Consider the following 17105-nt stretch of genomic DNA (forward strand, 5'->3'; position numbering starts at 1 on the left):
CTAATATTAAAAGTTTTATTTAATAATTAATTTATGAGTAATGATATATGTAGAAATGTTTTGTAGAAAAAACTAGTAGAGAATTATTTGTCATATATATAATATTTAATTTGAATTTGTTGGGTCGAGAAGTGTGGTTAATTTGAATATATATGTGAGAGTAAATGAATACTAGGGTCGGATCGTGGATTGACCCGCCCATAAACTTGAAACGATTAAAAATAAAATTAAAAATATTATAGGTATGTTTCGAACTTATAACGTAACAAAAACAAGTACAACAATTTAACCAATTAGTTAATAAAACTTTATATTTTTAAATTCTACACAAAATTTGAGAAATGTGTGACATTTATAACAAAATATATATATATATATATATATATATATATATATATATATATATATATATATATATATTATAATGATTAATTTGAATTTGCCGGATCGAGAGTTATGATTAATTTTAATATATATATGTGAGAATAAATGAATATTTCGGTCGGATCGTGGGTTGACCCGCCCATAAATTTGAAGCGGTTAAAAATAAAATTAAAAATGCTATATGTATCGAATATTGGAAATGTTGGAATGCACACTGAAAATATAAGAAACAAAATAAATTTAACAACAAAAATAATTACAATAATTTTAAAATATGTACTCAATGTGTCTTATACACAAAATTATAAAAAATTATTTCAACAATCATAAGTGGTCTAGCGGTTAAAATGTTACAATTTCAATTTTAAGATAAGAGTTCAAATTCCTCTAAAAGTAATTATTATATGTGGGTGCACAAACATTGGTAGATGAAGCAGAAGCGAGAATATCAGCTTGAGTAACGCAAACATTGGTGAGAAAACCTAAGGGTTCATTCTCGGAGGGTTAAGTGAAGCAAACATTGGTGAGAAAACCTAAAGGTTCGTTCACGGAGGGTGATTCAACGCATAAGTTCATGTCGAAAATTGTAATCGAATGATGAGAATATCGGCTTGAGTAAGAAAACATTACTGAGAAACCTAAGGGTTCGTCAACGGGGATGATTCAGGGCTTAAGATCATGTCGAAATGTGTAATTGAATGTGTAAGAATGCACATTTGAAGACCGTAAAAATCTTCCATGGAGGGTGAGCAGAAGCCAAAATGCTTAAGATCATGTCGAAATGTGTAATAGAATGTTCGAATGTTTAAGTATGGCGAGAATTGAGAATAGTTAGGGTTAATAATGTATCATTGAAAGATAATTTAGATAATATATATGGGAGGAAGATATTTTAATAATGTATTTTTTTAGTATTAAAATTATTAATTATATATATATATATATATAAAATTCATAAAATATAATAAATATTTGTTATTTTAATTTATAATGTTTTTATATATGTATATTTTAAAAATATATAAATTAAAAAATATATTTAAAAATATATTTAACTAAATAGGTTAAGTTTTCAAAGTGATCACTTTTTTTATTATTATAAAAAATAAAACAAGACATTATATCCTTCAAATAATATTTTAGAATTGACGAAAAAATTAAAAAGAAAAGTATCAATATATATATATATATTTAATATTATTATTAACTAAAAAGATTAAAAAAAAATTATTAATTTTTTTTTAGATATTTTTCACACTTTATATACTTAATTTATATAATTAATAAATTTAAAAATATAAATAAACATTATATTTGAATTGAATTGAATTTTACAAATTAAACCCAATTCAAATATTATTTGTATTTAAAATATAATATAAATAATATTTTGTTTTTATTTTTACCCATCATGCTAGTTAATATAATTAATCTATTTATCCATCCAAATTTTAAAATATTTAAAACAATATTATAGAAAACAAAATTTACTCTAATCATTTTTTATGAATTACTTACAAAATAAAATAAAATAAAAATGATTATAATTATGAATTAAGTTGTGGTAAAGAAAGTTGTACAAGGGGAAAGAACCATCTATTATGACTGTCTTGTCTTAGCTCCCTCGTATAGTTAGTTTTGAATCCAAAAAGTCGACCACGGTTGGTCACTAAGATGGTGTTATGGAACCCCCGGTTAACTTGACAAAAGTATTCGCCCAATTTTAAGCCGTCTTCGACAATCAACACAGCTCCCACTCTTGGAAATGTAAGACCATACCCGTAAATAGTGCGGTGGTCGTTCATTAAAATAATCGTATTAAACTGGTCTGCGCTTACCTATATATAATATATATATATATATATTAAACATGTCCTAGATAGGACATAATTTGTAACTTGAATGTTGAAGAAATTGATTGAGAAATTAATTAATAACCTGTATAGCAATCTGACTCTTCAGGCTGTTCACTAAATATGGTGTGGTTTCACGGCTTTTAAAATCGTCTATATATTCTATATTACATAACTGGCTTACTTCACCTCTCCCCCAAGTATAAACCTTAAATAAATAATATAGTCAAAGGTTAATAGAATTTGTAATTAATTTGTTAAAAAGTTTATTAAATATTACCAATCCACTAGAATCGAGAGCTACAACATGAACAGCTCCTGCAGAGACTCTAAGAATGTGAATATTCCTTCTTTTAAAGAACTTAACCAGACGAGGGCGTAGCTCATTCTTTTCAACTCTGTGACCCAAACACCAATCCTCGCCGGACCCGAATGAATACAAGTTGCCATCGCTAGTTAGAGCTAATGTAAATGCTAGACCAACTGAAACCTGAACTACTAAACAATCTACAAGCGATTCTACTATCATAGGTGTCGGTCTATCCACCATATCTCCATGACCAAGCTGACCGTGACTGTTTCTCCCACAAGTATATACTCGACCCTCTCTTGTAAGAAAGACAGTGAATTTATTACCGATTGCAACTTGTTTGCATGGGATTCCCTTCAATGCGCCTTCCACAAGCCGAGGTTTAAGGCTATACCCACCTGTTGTATGCCCACAACAACCTGACGAATTGTTACCACATGTAAAAACTTTTCCTGATTGCGTAATAAAAGCAGCATGATTATACATGGTAGAGACAGAGACTATATTATCCACATATGATGATGTTAACGGCTGCTGGTCGAAGCTAATCAGAGTAAACTTGTGATATTTTAAATGGTCCTTCAATAAATGGTCACCCAAATAACGAACACCCGAAATGTACACCGAATAATCCTTCAAAACAATTGTAAAAGAAATTCCTGCCGTCACCTGTATATAACCTGATCCTGATTTACTTTGAACAGAATCTGAGGATTCTTCAACAGATCGCAAGAAATTCAATGCTTGCTTCCAGTTGTTGCCCATCCTAAGCAAAAGTGTTTTTTTTCGACTTTCGTTCAAACATGAGTATATTGGATGAGATTCACATAGACGAAACACTGCCAAATCAACTAAAGATCGGAACTTTAATGTTGGGTGAAGCTGTTCTCTGATTCCACCGAATGTAGTGCAAGTTGTCTCCAAACAAGCAAAATCAGACACGCTCAAGCAGTCGGATTTAAGGATACATAGGATCAAATCTGATGGCAGTTCCTCAATAATTGATACACTTGTAACTTGATCTTCCATTTAGTTACAGCAAAACCGGAAGAGGGTGGAGAGATTGAAAAGAAAGAGTCTATGCTCTTATAGGTTTCATTAGCTATAATATAATATAATCAATATTTAATACATACAAATAATATTAAAAGATTCTATATCATAATAAAATAAAATAATTATATTCTAACTGAAATTAAGATAGGAATTAAATTTTACATATGTTTTTTTTATTGACCTTTGGTCTCTTATAAATTATTGTGAACACTTGAGTTAAATAAAAATTGAATTTACTTAATATTTAAATATATAATATATTTTAACTTTGTTTAAAATATTAGTTTAACTATTTTATATATAATAAAAATATTATCAATAAACCTTATATACCTAAAATAAACAACAATAATATAATTACAAAGATAGAAAATTATGTTTAAAGACAAAAATATATTAGACCATTCTCAACCGTATTTATGGAATATATATATTCTCAACAATATATATATAATAACAATAAACCTTATATACCTAAAATAAACGACAATAATATAATTACAAAGATAGAATATTATGCTAATATTAATGTGCACAATAAGAATATATTAGACCATTCTCAACCATATTTATGGATATATATATTCTCAACAAAATATATATATATATACCTAAAATAAACTACAATAATATAATTACAAAGATAATATATTATGCTTAATTAAATATATATATATATATATATTGTTTAAAATTTAAATTCATCAAATTATTTACAGTCAACCATTCTCTTTTTTAATAATTATTTTTTTCCTTCTTCTCCTACTCTCTTCTTTTAATTAACTTTCTTTTATTTAATATATATATAATAATAATAATAATAATAATAATAATAATAAGACATTAATATATTTTATATGATTAATGAAATATATTTTTATATATAATAATTTATATAAAATAAATATATATATATATATATCATGAAATTAGAGAAATAAATTAATTAAAAAATAAAAAAAATTATATATAATATATATTTACATATTATAATAGAGAAATTAAAAAAATATAAAAGAATTTAATTATATTATTATTATTTTATAATACATAGTTTTTATCAATAATTATATATATATATATATTGAATGTAGTTACTTTATATATATATATATATTATATTATTTTTCATCATTAATTTTATAAAATTACATTTCATCTTTTATCATATATTTTCTTTAGAAGTATAAATAATTTTTTAATTAATATAAAATTAATTAATTGATAATAAATATTAAATACAAAATATATATACATACACAAAATAATAAAATTATTTTAATAATCTCAAGTGGTCTAACAGTTAAAGTGTTCACTTTTCATACTTAAGATCAGTGTTTAAATCCCAAAACATACAAATTTAAATTTTTAAGAATGCATTCTTGACTATAATATATGTTGGCACAACTTTTAAACAAATGATATAATTTGGAGAGCATTTGAAAGTGTAAGGTCACGAGATGAAGGTCATGTGGTGTGTGGTTTGTCGAGTGTGAGGTCGGAATTACTGGTTAGTTTGACAATCATTTGAAAGTGTGAGGTCACAAAATGGAGGTCGGGTGGTGAGTTGTTTGTCAGCCGAGGGGATAAAGAGGCATATGAATGTGAGTCACAAGATAAAGGGTCAATTGAGGGTTAGTAGTTGGTTTAACGTTGTATAAGAGGTCTGTGATGCATTGAAATTGGTTGTTGATTTGGTAAAGTGAGAATAAAAGAGAGGCCGACTAAAATTGGTGAGTGGTTTGTCCAGAGATAAAGAGGCATATGAAAAAGTGTGAGTCACAAGATTATGGTTAGTGGGTGGTTTGACGATGGTCATAGGATGGCCCGGGGTTAAGGATCATAGGTTGGCTTGGGGATAAGTTGAGTGTTAGGTCCATCGGTCCTAGCCTTAGGGTTAGGGTTAGGTTTACCGGTCCTAGGTTAAGAGGAGGCTCGATCCTAGGTTTAAGGTTCTCGGTCCTAGGTTTAGGATTCTTGGTCCTAGGCTAAAGGGAGTACTCAGTCCTAGGCTAAGAAATTTGGTTAGTGTCCACGGTCTTGGGCTAAAACCATCGATCATTGGGCTCGATCCTTCCTCAAGAACACCGGTCCTAATCATCGGTCCTATCTCAAGAACATTGATCCTAATCCTCGGTCCTAACTCAAGAAAACCAATCTTGGATAAAAAATTATGTTTGAATTCCTCGGTCCCAAGCTACGTTTCCTCTGTCCTGGGTTTTGACTTGGGTTAGTTTTCTCGGTCCTAGGTTTTGACCAGGACCGAGGATCATCGGTCCTAGACTAAAACCTAAGGACCGATTGTTCTTGAATCATTCAAGAATTCCAAGTGCTATAACTTTTGATATAGATCATGGAATCATGATCTATAAGTTGTAGCTTACTCATATGATTATAGAGAACAAAATCCTAACCATAATCATGATCAATCGATCTCTACAAAGATCAATTTCCTAAAATCGTTTCTAGGTCAAATTTTGGGATATTTTGAATTAGGTCATCTCAAGGCCTAATTCTTGTTCCATTAGCTTTGAAATAATGAACATAGTTGAACACAACCAAAACAAGAACATCATTCAAGCTTTATACAACTTTTAAAATCAAAATCAAAGTTTTATTTTTTTTTCAAAATTTCAGTTGGATCAACACATGATCGGGATGATGTTTTTATTGTTTAGAAATCATCCTAAGATATTTACAAACATGTTAGGCAACTGTTTGAATCATGATTCAAGCTTAAAAGCTCAAGAATATGAATTTCAAAAGTCCAAATTTTCAAATTATTTTTTCGTTTTTTTCATTTTAGGTTGATTTTATCTAAATTTTTTCAACATAAAGTTAATACAACATTTAGGGAGTGATTCTAAACAAAAAAACACAAAGTTTAACCTTAGAACAGATCAAATTGATCAAACTTAGAAAAATCCAATTTTCAATCATAAATAATTGAATTACAACGGATCTAGAAGCTTACCAACACTTAGAGAACACTCCTTAGAGTTGTTGGAAGCTTTTCCGAAGCCTGGATCGAAGTTGTGATCACCAAAAAGATTTTATAAAAATCTTGTTTTGGAAGAAATTTAAATTCTTCGATTTAGGTTGTAATATGTGAAGATTGTTTGATGATTTTGAAGCTTAACACCTAGGAGTATTTATACTTAGGTCGGTCAAGGTGGACTAATTCAACTTCAATTTTTCCATTGAATTACTTATCCCTAATATACATAATAATTCTTAAAATTGGTTTGTCGGGTTGAGACACGTGGTTAATTTGGATCTTAGCGTGAGAGTAAATGGATACGGCCCGTATAAGTCAAACTGTGGGTTAATTTGAATAAAAATACAGATAAGACTTTTTATATTCATTTTTTCATTTATTTCTCTAATTAATAAATAAAATGTACGATCAACATTAAAAATTTAATAATTTTAAAAATAAAAAATTAATTAATTTATATTAGAATAATAAATGTTTATTAATAGAATATATATATATATATATATATATATATATATATATATATATATATATATATATATAATTCTACACCATTTTTTAAAATTATATAAAACAAATTATTTTCATTTTTATCTTTAACTAATAAAAATTAACAATTCAAGAATTAATTAATTTTAAGAATAAAAAATAATTTAATTATATTAAAAAATAAGTGTTCTTGTATAATTTTTTTTAATAAATATTTATATATATTAATAATTCTATTTGTATTAATTATTTTTATATTATTATATTATATATATATATATATATATATATATATGGATAATTTTTAAATTTATATTATATATATAACCATCTATTTAAAATTTAATTTGCAATATATTTAAATAAAAAATTATTATTTTTAACTATTTGCCTACAATTTATATTTGACAATTTATATTTTACGGGTAACTAATACTTTTGATATTGAAAAAATAATTAAAATAAATTAATCTTTTTGATTATTTATATACATTTTATTTTAAACATAATATGATAAATAATATTTTTTATATTGAAAATATAGTTTTAACTTATTAATAAAAATGGTATAATGTTATTTGTGAATTTTATTAAAAAAATAAAAAAAATCAAAATTTAAAACTTTATTAGTTATAAAATATATACAACAATATATATACACAAAATTATAAATAATAAACATCAATAATAAGTGGTCTATGGTTAGAGTGATCATCTTTCACTCACACTTGAAACAAGAGTTCGAATATTTGCAAATGCAAATTTAAGCAAACTAATATGTAATGATATAAAAATCTAAGAAAAAATATTAAGTTAAAAATGTGAATTTATGATTTAGTTCAATATTTTTTTTACCTAATTATTAAAAATATATTACAAAACTTATCTTTATCTAGTCGTTTTATTTAAAATTATTTTGTTATTTTAAACATACCTAAAATCATATAAATTGAAAACATTAATGATATGGAAATAAGAGTAATTTTGATAAAATAAATATTCAAACATTGAATTTTAGATCAAATTACCAATCAAATATAAAGTTGCAATGGGTATAATATTACTTATTATTATATACTTATTTGAAAAAAATAAGAATATTAAAAAAATCATCTAACCAATTCATTTAAGTTTTTATATATTTTTTATATATATAATTATTTTGATTATTTAATAACCAAATTCGAGGATGCATTTTAAACATTAGGTTTTTATCACCAAATTTTGGATTACTCAAGCCAACATTTCCTCCATAAATGAACCTTTAGATTTTTTTCACCATTCGAACCCAAATCACCAGTATGAATTGTTAACACTTTAACCGCTATACCACTTATGATTGTTGAAATAATTTTATAATTTTTTGTATGCATATATATATTGACAACTTTCAATTGATACCGGCCTATTATCCATCGGCAAACCACATACCAATTACACTTTAAAAATTAAGCATCATTTTATATATATATATATATATATATATATATATATATATATATATATAAAATAGTTAGTTAAAAAGTTGAACTTATATTGTTAAAATATCTCGCGTTCATCTAATTTAGTGTTGAATTTAAAATATAAAGTGTTATTAGCTTAGTCTGTTAAAGGGTTGTATTTGTTTTGTTAGGTTGTAAGTTCAAAACATACATATAAATTTTTAATTTTATTTTTAATTATTTTAAGTTTATGGGCGGTTCAACTCACAATCAGACCCAAGTTTCCATTTACTCTCACATATATATCTAAATTAACTACAGCTCTCGACCCGGCAATCCGAACACTTTAAAAATTAAACATCATTATATATATATATATGAGAAATGATATATACAGCACCCTTATACAACAACTTCATACAACACCTATCTGATTAGTTAGTTAAAAAGTTGAACTTTATTGTTAAAATATCCCGCGTTCATCTAATTTGGTGTTGAATTTAAAATATAAAGTGTTATTAGCCTAGTTGGTTGAAGAGTTGTACTTGTTTTGTTAGGTTACAAGTTTGAAACATACATATAGAATTTTTAATTCTATTTTTAACCGTTCTAAGTTTATGGGTGGGTCAACTCACAATCCGACCCAAGTATTAATTTACTCTCACATATATATCCAAATTAACCACAACTCTCGACCCCGCAATTCGGACACTTTAAAAATTAAGCATCATTATATATATATATATATATATTATATTTGTGGATAAGAGGTCAACACTCTAGACAAGAGTTCGAATCTTTACAAATGCAAATTTAAGTAAATTATATGTGTGGATAAGAGGCGTGTAATTAATGAGAGGTGGTTGATTTGATGCGGGATATGGTGCTAGTAACATTGGATTGTGTGGTCGATTGAGATTGATAGTTTGTTTGCCGAGAGATAAAAGACCGATAATAAAGGGTCGTGAGGTGATGGTTGATTTGTCGAGGGATAGGTGGCCGATAATTTTATTTATTAGGAATAAGAGACTTGTGAAAGTGTGATTAAGATTTTTGGTTAGTTTGTCGAGGGATAAAATGTCGCGGTAACAAAGGATCGTGAAATTACGAGATTAAATGTCGATTGAGAATGGTGGTTAGATTGTCAATGGATAGAGGCTGATAATTTTTGTTTTTTAAGAATAAGAGACTTGTGAAAGTGTGATTGAAATTTATGGTTGGTTTGTCGAGGGATAAGAGATTGCGGAAACAAAGGATCATGAGGTCACGAGATTAGAGGTCGATTGAGATTGGTGGTTGGATTGTCGATGAATATGAGACCAATAACATTGGGATTGGGATAATTGAAATTTATTGTTTGTCTTCAAAGGGATAAGAGACATTATCAATGATGGTACTGTTGAGATAGTTGGGTATAAAAATGAGGTTACGAGATTTGTAATATGAGATGTCTATTATATAAGAAATAATACTTTTGGTTGACCGAGAAATGAGAGTAAATTAGTGAATTAATGAGAAAAAGTTAAATGAATGTTTCTTTATCAGATTTGTTATTATGTTTCTCTTTTTTGATGAATGACAAAAACAACGTTGAATGAGAGGAGTAAGACGATCACTAGATTGTCCCAATCTTGTCAATGTTGATATTGTTGAGATATTTGGGTGCAAAATGAGGTTACGAGATTAGTGATATGAGATGTCTATTATGTAATAAATGATACTTTTGGTTGACCGATAAATGAGGGTAAAATTAGTGAACTAATGAGAAAAAAGTTAAATGAATGTCTCTTTATAAAATTTGTTATCATGTTTCTTTTTTTTATGAATAACAAAAACAACGTTGAATGAGAGGAGTAAGACGACCACTAGATTGTCCAAACCTTGTCAATGTTGATACTGTTGAGATAGTTATGTGCAAAAATGAGGTTACGAGATTAGTAATATGAGATGTCTATTATGTAAGAAATGATACTTTTGGTTGATCGAGAAATGAGAATAAAATCAATGAACTAATGAGAAAAAATTAAATGAATGTCTCCTTATTAAATTTTTTATCATGTTTCTCTTTTTTGATGAATAATAAAAACAACGTTGAATGAGAGTAGTAAACGACCACTAAATTGTCTAACCATTGAAGCCTCTCATGTTCAGACCATAGATATTATTGACGAAAAAGATGACGACGATGAAAACGATAATGACGATGGAGACAACAAAGATGTGAGTATTGTCTATTTAAATTTATAAATATGAATTTTATTTATCCTTCCAAAGAAGAGAATGATTTTTTTTTAACTGCATAATTTTATATAATCTTTAAATATTTTTATATATAGGAAGACATCAGAGGGGGCGGTTTGAAATCGGGGAATAGAAACTCGTCCCCACTTGGTATTGTGGTCTCCAAGAAAATTCGTCATAATTGGTTGTTATGGTTTTAAATTTGTATTCGTTATCATTCAATTATGATCCTTAAAGTGTTTTTTTAAAAGAAATGAATCTCGTGGTCTTTAATTTTTAGAATCATTCCATATTTATAAAGTAATGATGGAAAGAATCAAAGTTTGACAAATAAAAACTCAGTTATTATTAGCATCCATTTTGACTAGAAGATAGGGTTTTCAAACTTTGAATTGTATTATATATGAGTTTTAAGTAAATTTAATTTTTTACAAATTAATTAATTTCGTACCATTTTCTTATTTTAACATAGTATTTTTTTCTATTACATTTTGTAAAAATAAAATAATAATTCTTTTTTTTATGATTTTTTTTTTGAATTATTTTCAATCATTAAGCATTTTTTAAAGTTTTCAAATCGTATTCGGCTATTTTGAATACGTATATTTCGAAAAAAAATACTCAATTTAAAGTATAAATACGTTCAAATTGGTAGACCGTGCACAAAATTACGTTGTTATAAAGTTTTTCTTGAAAAAATAAATTCTATCTATATTCAAATTTTCTTAAATCTTTTTTTAAATTATATATATTGTTTTTTAGTTATCTAAATCAATTTTTGACAAATTAGAATACATAAATCCCAAAAATAATACTAAATTTTAAATAAAATACATTTAAAACATCTTTAAATATCATTTTATTTAAAAATATGATAAATTAATTAAATAAAAAAAATAATATGATTGATGTGTTTTGTCCATTTGGAAAAAAATTAAAATTATATAGCTCGACCTTATATGGATGAAAATGACACATGTTCAAGTTTCAAATAATAACTTAGTCTTAACAAATAACATTACTTGTATTATTTTGGTTTGATTTTTATATAGTCAAAATGACTTTTTGAGTTGAATGTACATCAATAAAAGATTGTTACTTTTTATAAAAAATAAATAAATCAAATATAGTTCCAATTCCAGAAGTATAATTTGTTAAATTTGTAACATAAAAACAAATGTAGTAATTAATGTTAACTAAATTCAACTCTTTTTTTTTTTATATTTAACATGACACACACAAATCAACATAGTTAATACTACTACCAATATCTTCTTACTAGAGCAAGAGGAGGATCATTCAGTCTCCCATGGCATGCTACGCCATGCTAGGAAGTTGAGCTAAGGGATTTATTATTTTTGGGGTAATTTTTTCTATGCTGACAGAAGGCAACAAATTAAGAAAGAAGGAAAAAGGCCACAGACTAGTCTTTGAGTTCTTCTTCAATGTCAACTGTAACTTACTCTAATGATATCTCTAATTTGATGTTATTTCTTAAACTAGCATGATTTTCGTGCGATACAAACAAATATATAAAAATAATTAAAATTTCTATATAAAAAAAATTGAATCACACTATATAATATATTGGTGGCTATATTCAATAATTTAAAATTATTTAATTAAATACAATAAACAAAAAAATTCATTTTAATTAAATTTTGTTATATAAAAATTGACACATTTAATTTTCATTATTACACGTGAATTAAAAAAAATTAATAATCATTTAAATTTTATTACATAAATTTTACCATTATATTGTGTTTTACATTAATTTTATAATATCATAATTATTAGACGCTATATATATTAAATATATATTAGTTTGAGAAATTTTAATATTGTATATATATTCTTTCACATTTTCAATTTTATTAATATTTTGTGAAGTTATCTAATCTCAAATTTATTATAATTTTCTTTATAGAAACTTTTTTTTAAATACAACTAAAATAAAATAATACAAATATGATCATTTATTCAAAATTTTAGTTTTTTCATTCTATTAATTTAATTTAAATTTTCCTTTTTTAACGTGAATTATCACACTATTGGCGAAAATAATATTTGAGAAAATATGTTTGTATTTTTTTTCTCTTTTGTACATAATTATTTTAACTTCTACTATATCCTCTCAATAAATTCGAAAACAATTTATTATACATTAAAACTCAAAATATTAATTAAAATATATGTGAAATGTCTATTAAAAAATAATGTTGAACCATCTTTTTTATGTCAATATGTTACGACTTGTTTTGTAAGGTGTGTTTATGGGTTCTTGATTTTAAGAATCAAGTTCTTGATCTCTATGACCAGATGGAAATTCTATAATCAAAGGGCAGCGGAAGGTTTTTAATAGAGAATTTGGAATGAGGGGATAGAAGAACCAAGTGTGAGAAGAGAAATATTGTTGATCTATACCAAACAGTCCAAAATAAATAATAATAGACAAATGGGGTGAAGTTCATATCTTCATTATTCCATTCATGTGTCCTTGGGGAAGAGTGATCAACCTTTTATATGTGATGTCTTGCCCCATAATATTCGATTACAACAACTACTAGAAAATAACAGAATTCGGTTTGTAAAATAGAAAGGGTAAGCAAAACAAAATATTAAAACAATAAACAGAAATATGGCCCATGTGCACAATAGGACCGAGGAAGGGTGCCGAGTAAGAGTGCTAGAATTATTCTAGGACCGAGGCCTTAATTTGGAGACCCTAACAGAATACCATAAAACTCTTGTTTCAAAACTATATATATATATATATATATATATATATATATATATATATATATATATATATATATATATATATATATATATATAAAAGTGTTATTATATATATAATTTTATTTTTTTGTTAAATAATAACAATAATTATTAATTTTATTAAAAAAATAATAATTAAATTTTATAATATTTTGTATAAAAAATATATATTTATAATAATATTATAAATTAAAATAATAAATATTTATTAATTATTTAAAACATATCAAAATATAGAGTTAAATATATTTTGTATTATTTATATATATAATCTATTTATTATATTTTTGTATTATATATATATATATAAATAATTAAAATATTAATATTATTCATTAAAATATAATTTTATTTATAGTTTTATTATAAAATATACCTTATTAAGTTTTGTTATAGAATTTTTTTTTTATTTTTAAAAAATAAAGCCTTGGAGGTAAAGAATTATCGGGTTCCTCTTAATTTCAAATTCACGTCTTCTTTCGCTTCCCATTTTTCTTTAAATCAAGATCGAATTTTTTCCTCTAGGTCTCTCTTACGTCGTCGTCGCTCTCCTTCGTCGCGTCGTTGTTGCCCACATCCTCTTATCGTGCTATCTATATCTGAGGAGAAATGAGAGTCAATTTACAAAAGACCTAGATCTAAGGAGAAGGGAGAGACAATTGTACCGCAAGAATTTGATGAGAAATTTATATAAAATGTGTAAGAATAAAAAATAAAAAATTATTTTTCTGAATTACGGAGACAGAGAATACTCGTCTTCTTCTTGATTTCGAATCCTCGTCTTCATTCTCTTCCCATTTTTTTCAAATCAAGATTGAATATTTTCCTCTATGTCTCTCTTGTGTCGTCATCGCCCTCCTCCGTTGCATCATTGTCGCCCCTTTCCGTCACGTCGGAGTCGCCCTCCTCCTCTTCTCATGCTACCTATACCTAAGGAGAAAAGAGTGTCGATTTAAGAAAGACCTAAACCTAAGGAGAAATGAGAGACGAATATAACGCGAGAATTTGATAAAATGTGAGAATTTGATTAGAAATTCATATAAAATGTGTAAAAATAAAAAATTAATTAATTTTAATTTTATTCTTCTAAATCCACGGAGGTAGAGAATCCTCGTCTTCCTTTTAATCTCGAATCATCGCATTCATTCACTTTCCATTTTTCTTCAAATCAAGATCGAATATTTTCCTCTGGGTCTCTCTTCCGTTGTCGACGCCCACCTCCTATTCTCGTGTTAACTATACCTAAGAAGAAATGAGAGCTGATTGAAAAAAGACCTAGACCTAAGGAGAAAAGAGAGACGATTGTACCACGAGAATTTGATGAGAAATTCATATAAAATGTGTAAAAATTTGGTAGATGTCACTCTAAACTTTTAGTTTTAAACACACGCATTAATGTAAGGAATCGCATATTTGTAAAGCATTTACGTAGAGACTCACACATGCAATCTACATCGACCACAAATTCACCCACTCATACCCACATGCACAATCACATATTCTCCAATATGAAATGTGAATAATTTAACCATTAGACCACTTGTGGTTTTTGAATTTAATTTAAAATTTTATGTATGTTTATATATTTAATCATGGTTAATTAATAATAGATAAAATATATAATGAATAAAAAAAATTAATTAATAATCATATAAATAATAAATATGCATAGAAGGATAATATGAAAAAAAATGTATTTATATAAAATTAATGATAAAATATACTATATATATAGATTTTAGGAAAGAGAAACGCTTAATATTAATTTTTAAATAAATTAAATATTTATAATTTTTATTTTATTAAAAATATATATAAAATTATGTGTAAGAAAATATGATAACAGAAAATAAAAAATAAATTAATTATTATTGTTAAAAAACGAAAATTAATTAAGAAAGATATATTATAAATATGAGAGAGAAATGAACATAAAAGAAAATTTTGTAATTTTATTTTAAGTTTAATAAATTATTTAAACGTTATTATATATTATATATAGTATTATTATGTATATTATAAATAAATATATATATATATATATAATTAAATATAAGTTTATATAAAATTAATGAAAAAAATAATATATATAATTAGGAAAGAAAAATTAATAAAATAAAATAAAAATTAATTAGAAAAGACAAATTAATAATTATGATATAAGAGATAAATTAATTAGTAATTATAAATAGGTAATTATGACAAGAGAGAGAAATTATTATAAAATATAATAAACCTATGTAAGTTTTGGTAAGAACATGACCCTATATTTTATTTATTAAACATCAATAGATATATATAGATAATTAGATATACTCTAAAAAAATAATAAGAAAATACAGCCAAATTTATAACTTACAAGTTTTATTGAGAAGAAGCATGATCCACAAGAACAAATCTTAAGAAATTAAAGGAGAAATAAAAATACCAGAAGTAATATTGTAACATATTTATTTATTTATTATTTGAATATATATATATATATATATATATATATATATATATATATATATATATATATATATATATATATAATTTAGAAAATAACCCCTACTCCGTTTTTAGTGGAATCATTTGAGCAAGTGTTTTAATAATCATCCATGAACGGACGGAGTGTTATCTAGCGGAAGAGTGTTGTCTTGATCTGTGACCGTCGCGTGCTTATAGATCTTCTTCCAAGGGTCATCTCCTGCGTGCATGCATGTTTGATCGTTAAAATAATTTGTGATAAAATGAATATAAAAAATAAGAGTAAATAAGAGAAAGTGAACTAACTTGCATATGAGTGTTGAAGCAACGTAAAGAAGAATAGGAGCTCCATAAGCAAAGCTAAAATGATCATCATCTTCCTATTAGCCATTGAATTAAATGATCTCCAATGTACACTTTAACTTAACCTAGATAGGTACTTGTATTTATAAGCGCCAAACCCGACCATTTCAACACCTTTCCTTTTCATCATTCCTACATTAGTCCACCAACCACACGGGATTAGTTGAAGACTAATTGGACATGATTATATTATATTTGACCATAGATGTGCCAAAACATAGTCAATATATGAAGTATAAAAATATAACTATTTGATATATATACAAAGAAACGAAATCACAAATCAAAATTTGATTTGAATAGTTGTTCAATACATTTATTTTAAAACAGTTTTATTGTCTCCCTATATTATGTTAAAGTTTATGAGATGATTGTCTCACAATGTACCACGAATTTAGTTGTGATTCAGCACTAAAATTACTACGCATCGAACTCGACAATAGAATTATTTTTTCTAAAAAAAATTAAGAATAGCTAATTTTTGTGAGGTTGAAAATGAAAAAAGTAAAATTTATTTAGAATAATTGAAGGACAAGCAAGCATTTGAAAGTTTTCAATATATGTATTTGATTGAAAACTTCTCATTTGCGTGATATTAATACCTTATTTAATTGTATCGTTCAATTAGAAATTAATTCAAATATATCAATTTATTTTAATGTCAATTAAATGTACTTTGCAAATATATTTTTTTTTTAGTTTGAGACAAGAAACCTAAC

The 17105-nt window shown here is 25.6% G+C and overlaps 1 protein-coding gene across 1 annotated transcript; it reads right to left on the minus strand.

Annotated features, from left to right (window-relative positions):
• Nucleotides 1–2310: 2310 nt before the first annotated feature.
• Nucleotides 2311–3576, minus strand: LOC124922868 (probable E3 ubiquitin-protein ligase HERC4). Its single transcript, XM_047463534.1, has 2 exons — nucleotides 2518–3576; nucleotides 2311–2445 (listed from the first exon to the last, which is right to left on the minus strand). The coding sequence occupies exons 1-2, from the start codon at nucleotides 3574–3576 to the stop codon at nucleotides 2311–2313; spliced, it is 1194 nt and encodes a 397-aa protein (XP_047319490.1).
• Nucleotides 3577–17105: the final 13529 nt, after the last annotated feature.

This window comes from Impatiens glandulifera, chromosome 1, assembly GCF_907164915.1.
Source record: "Impatiens glandulifera chromosome 1, dImpGla2.1, whole genome shotgun sequence".
Classification (NCBI taxonomy): domain Eukaryota; kingdom Viridiplantae; phylum Streptophyta; class Magnoliopsida; order Ericales; family Balsaminaceae; genus Impatiens; species Impatiens glandulifera.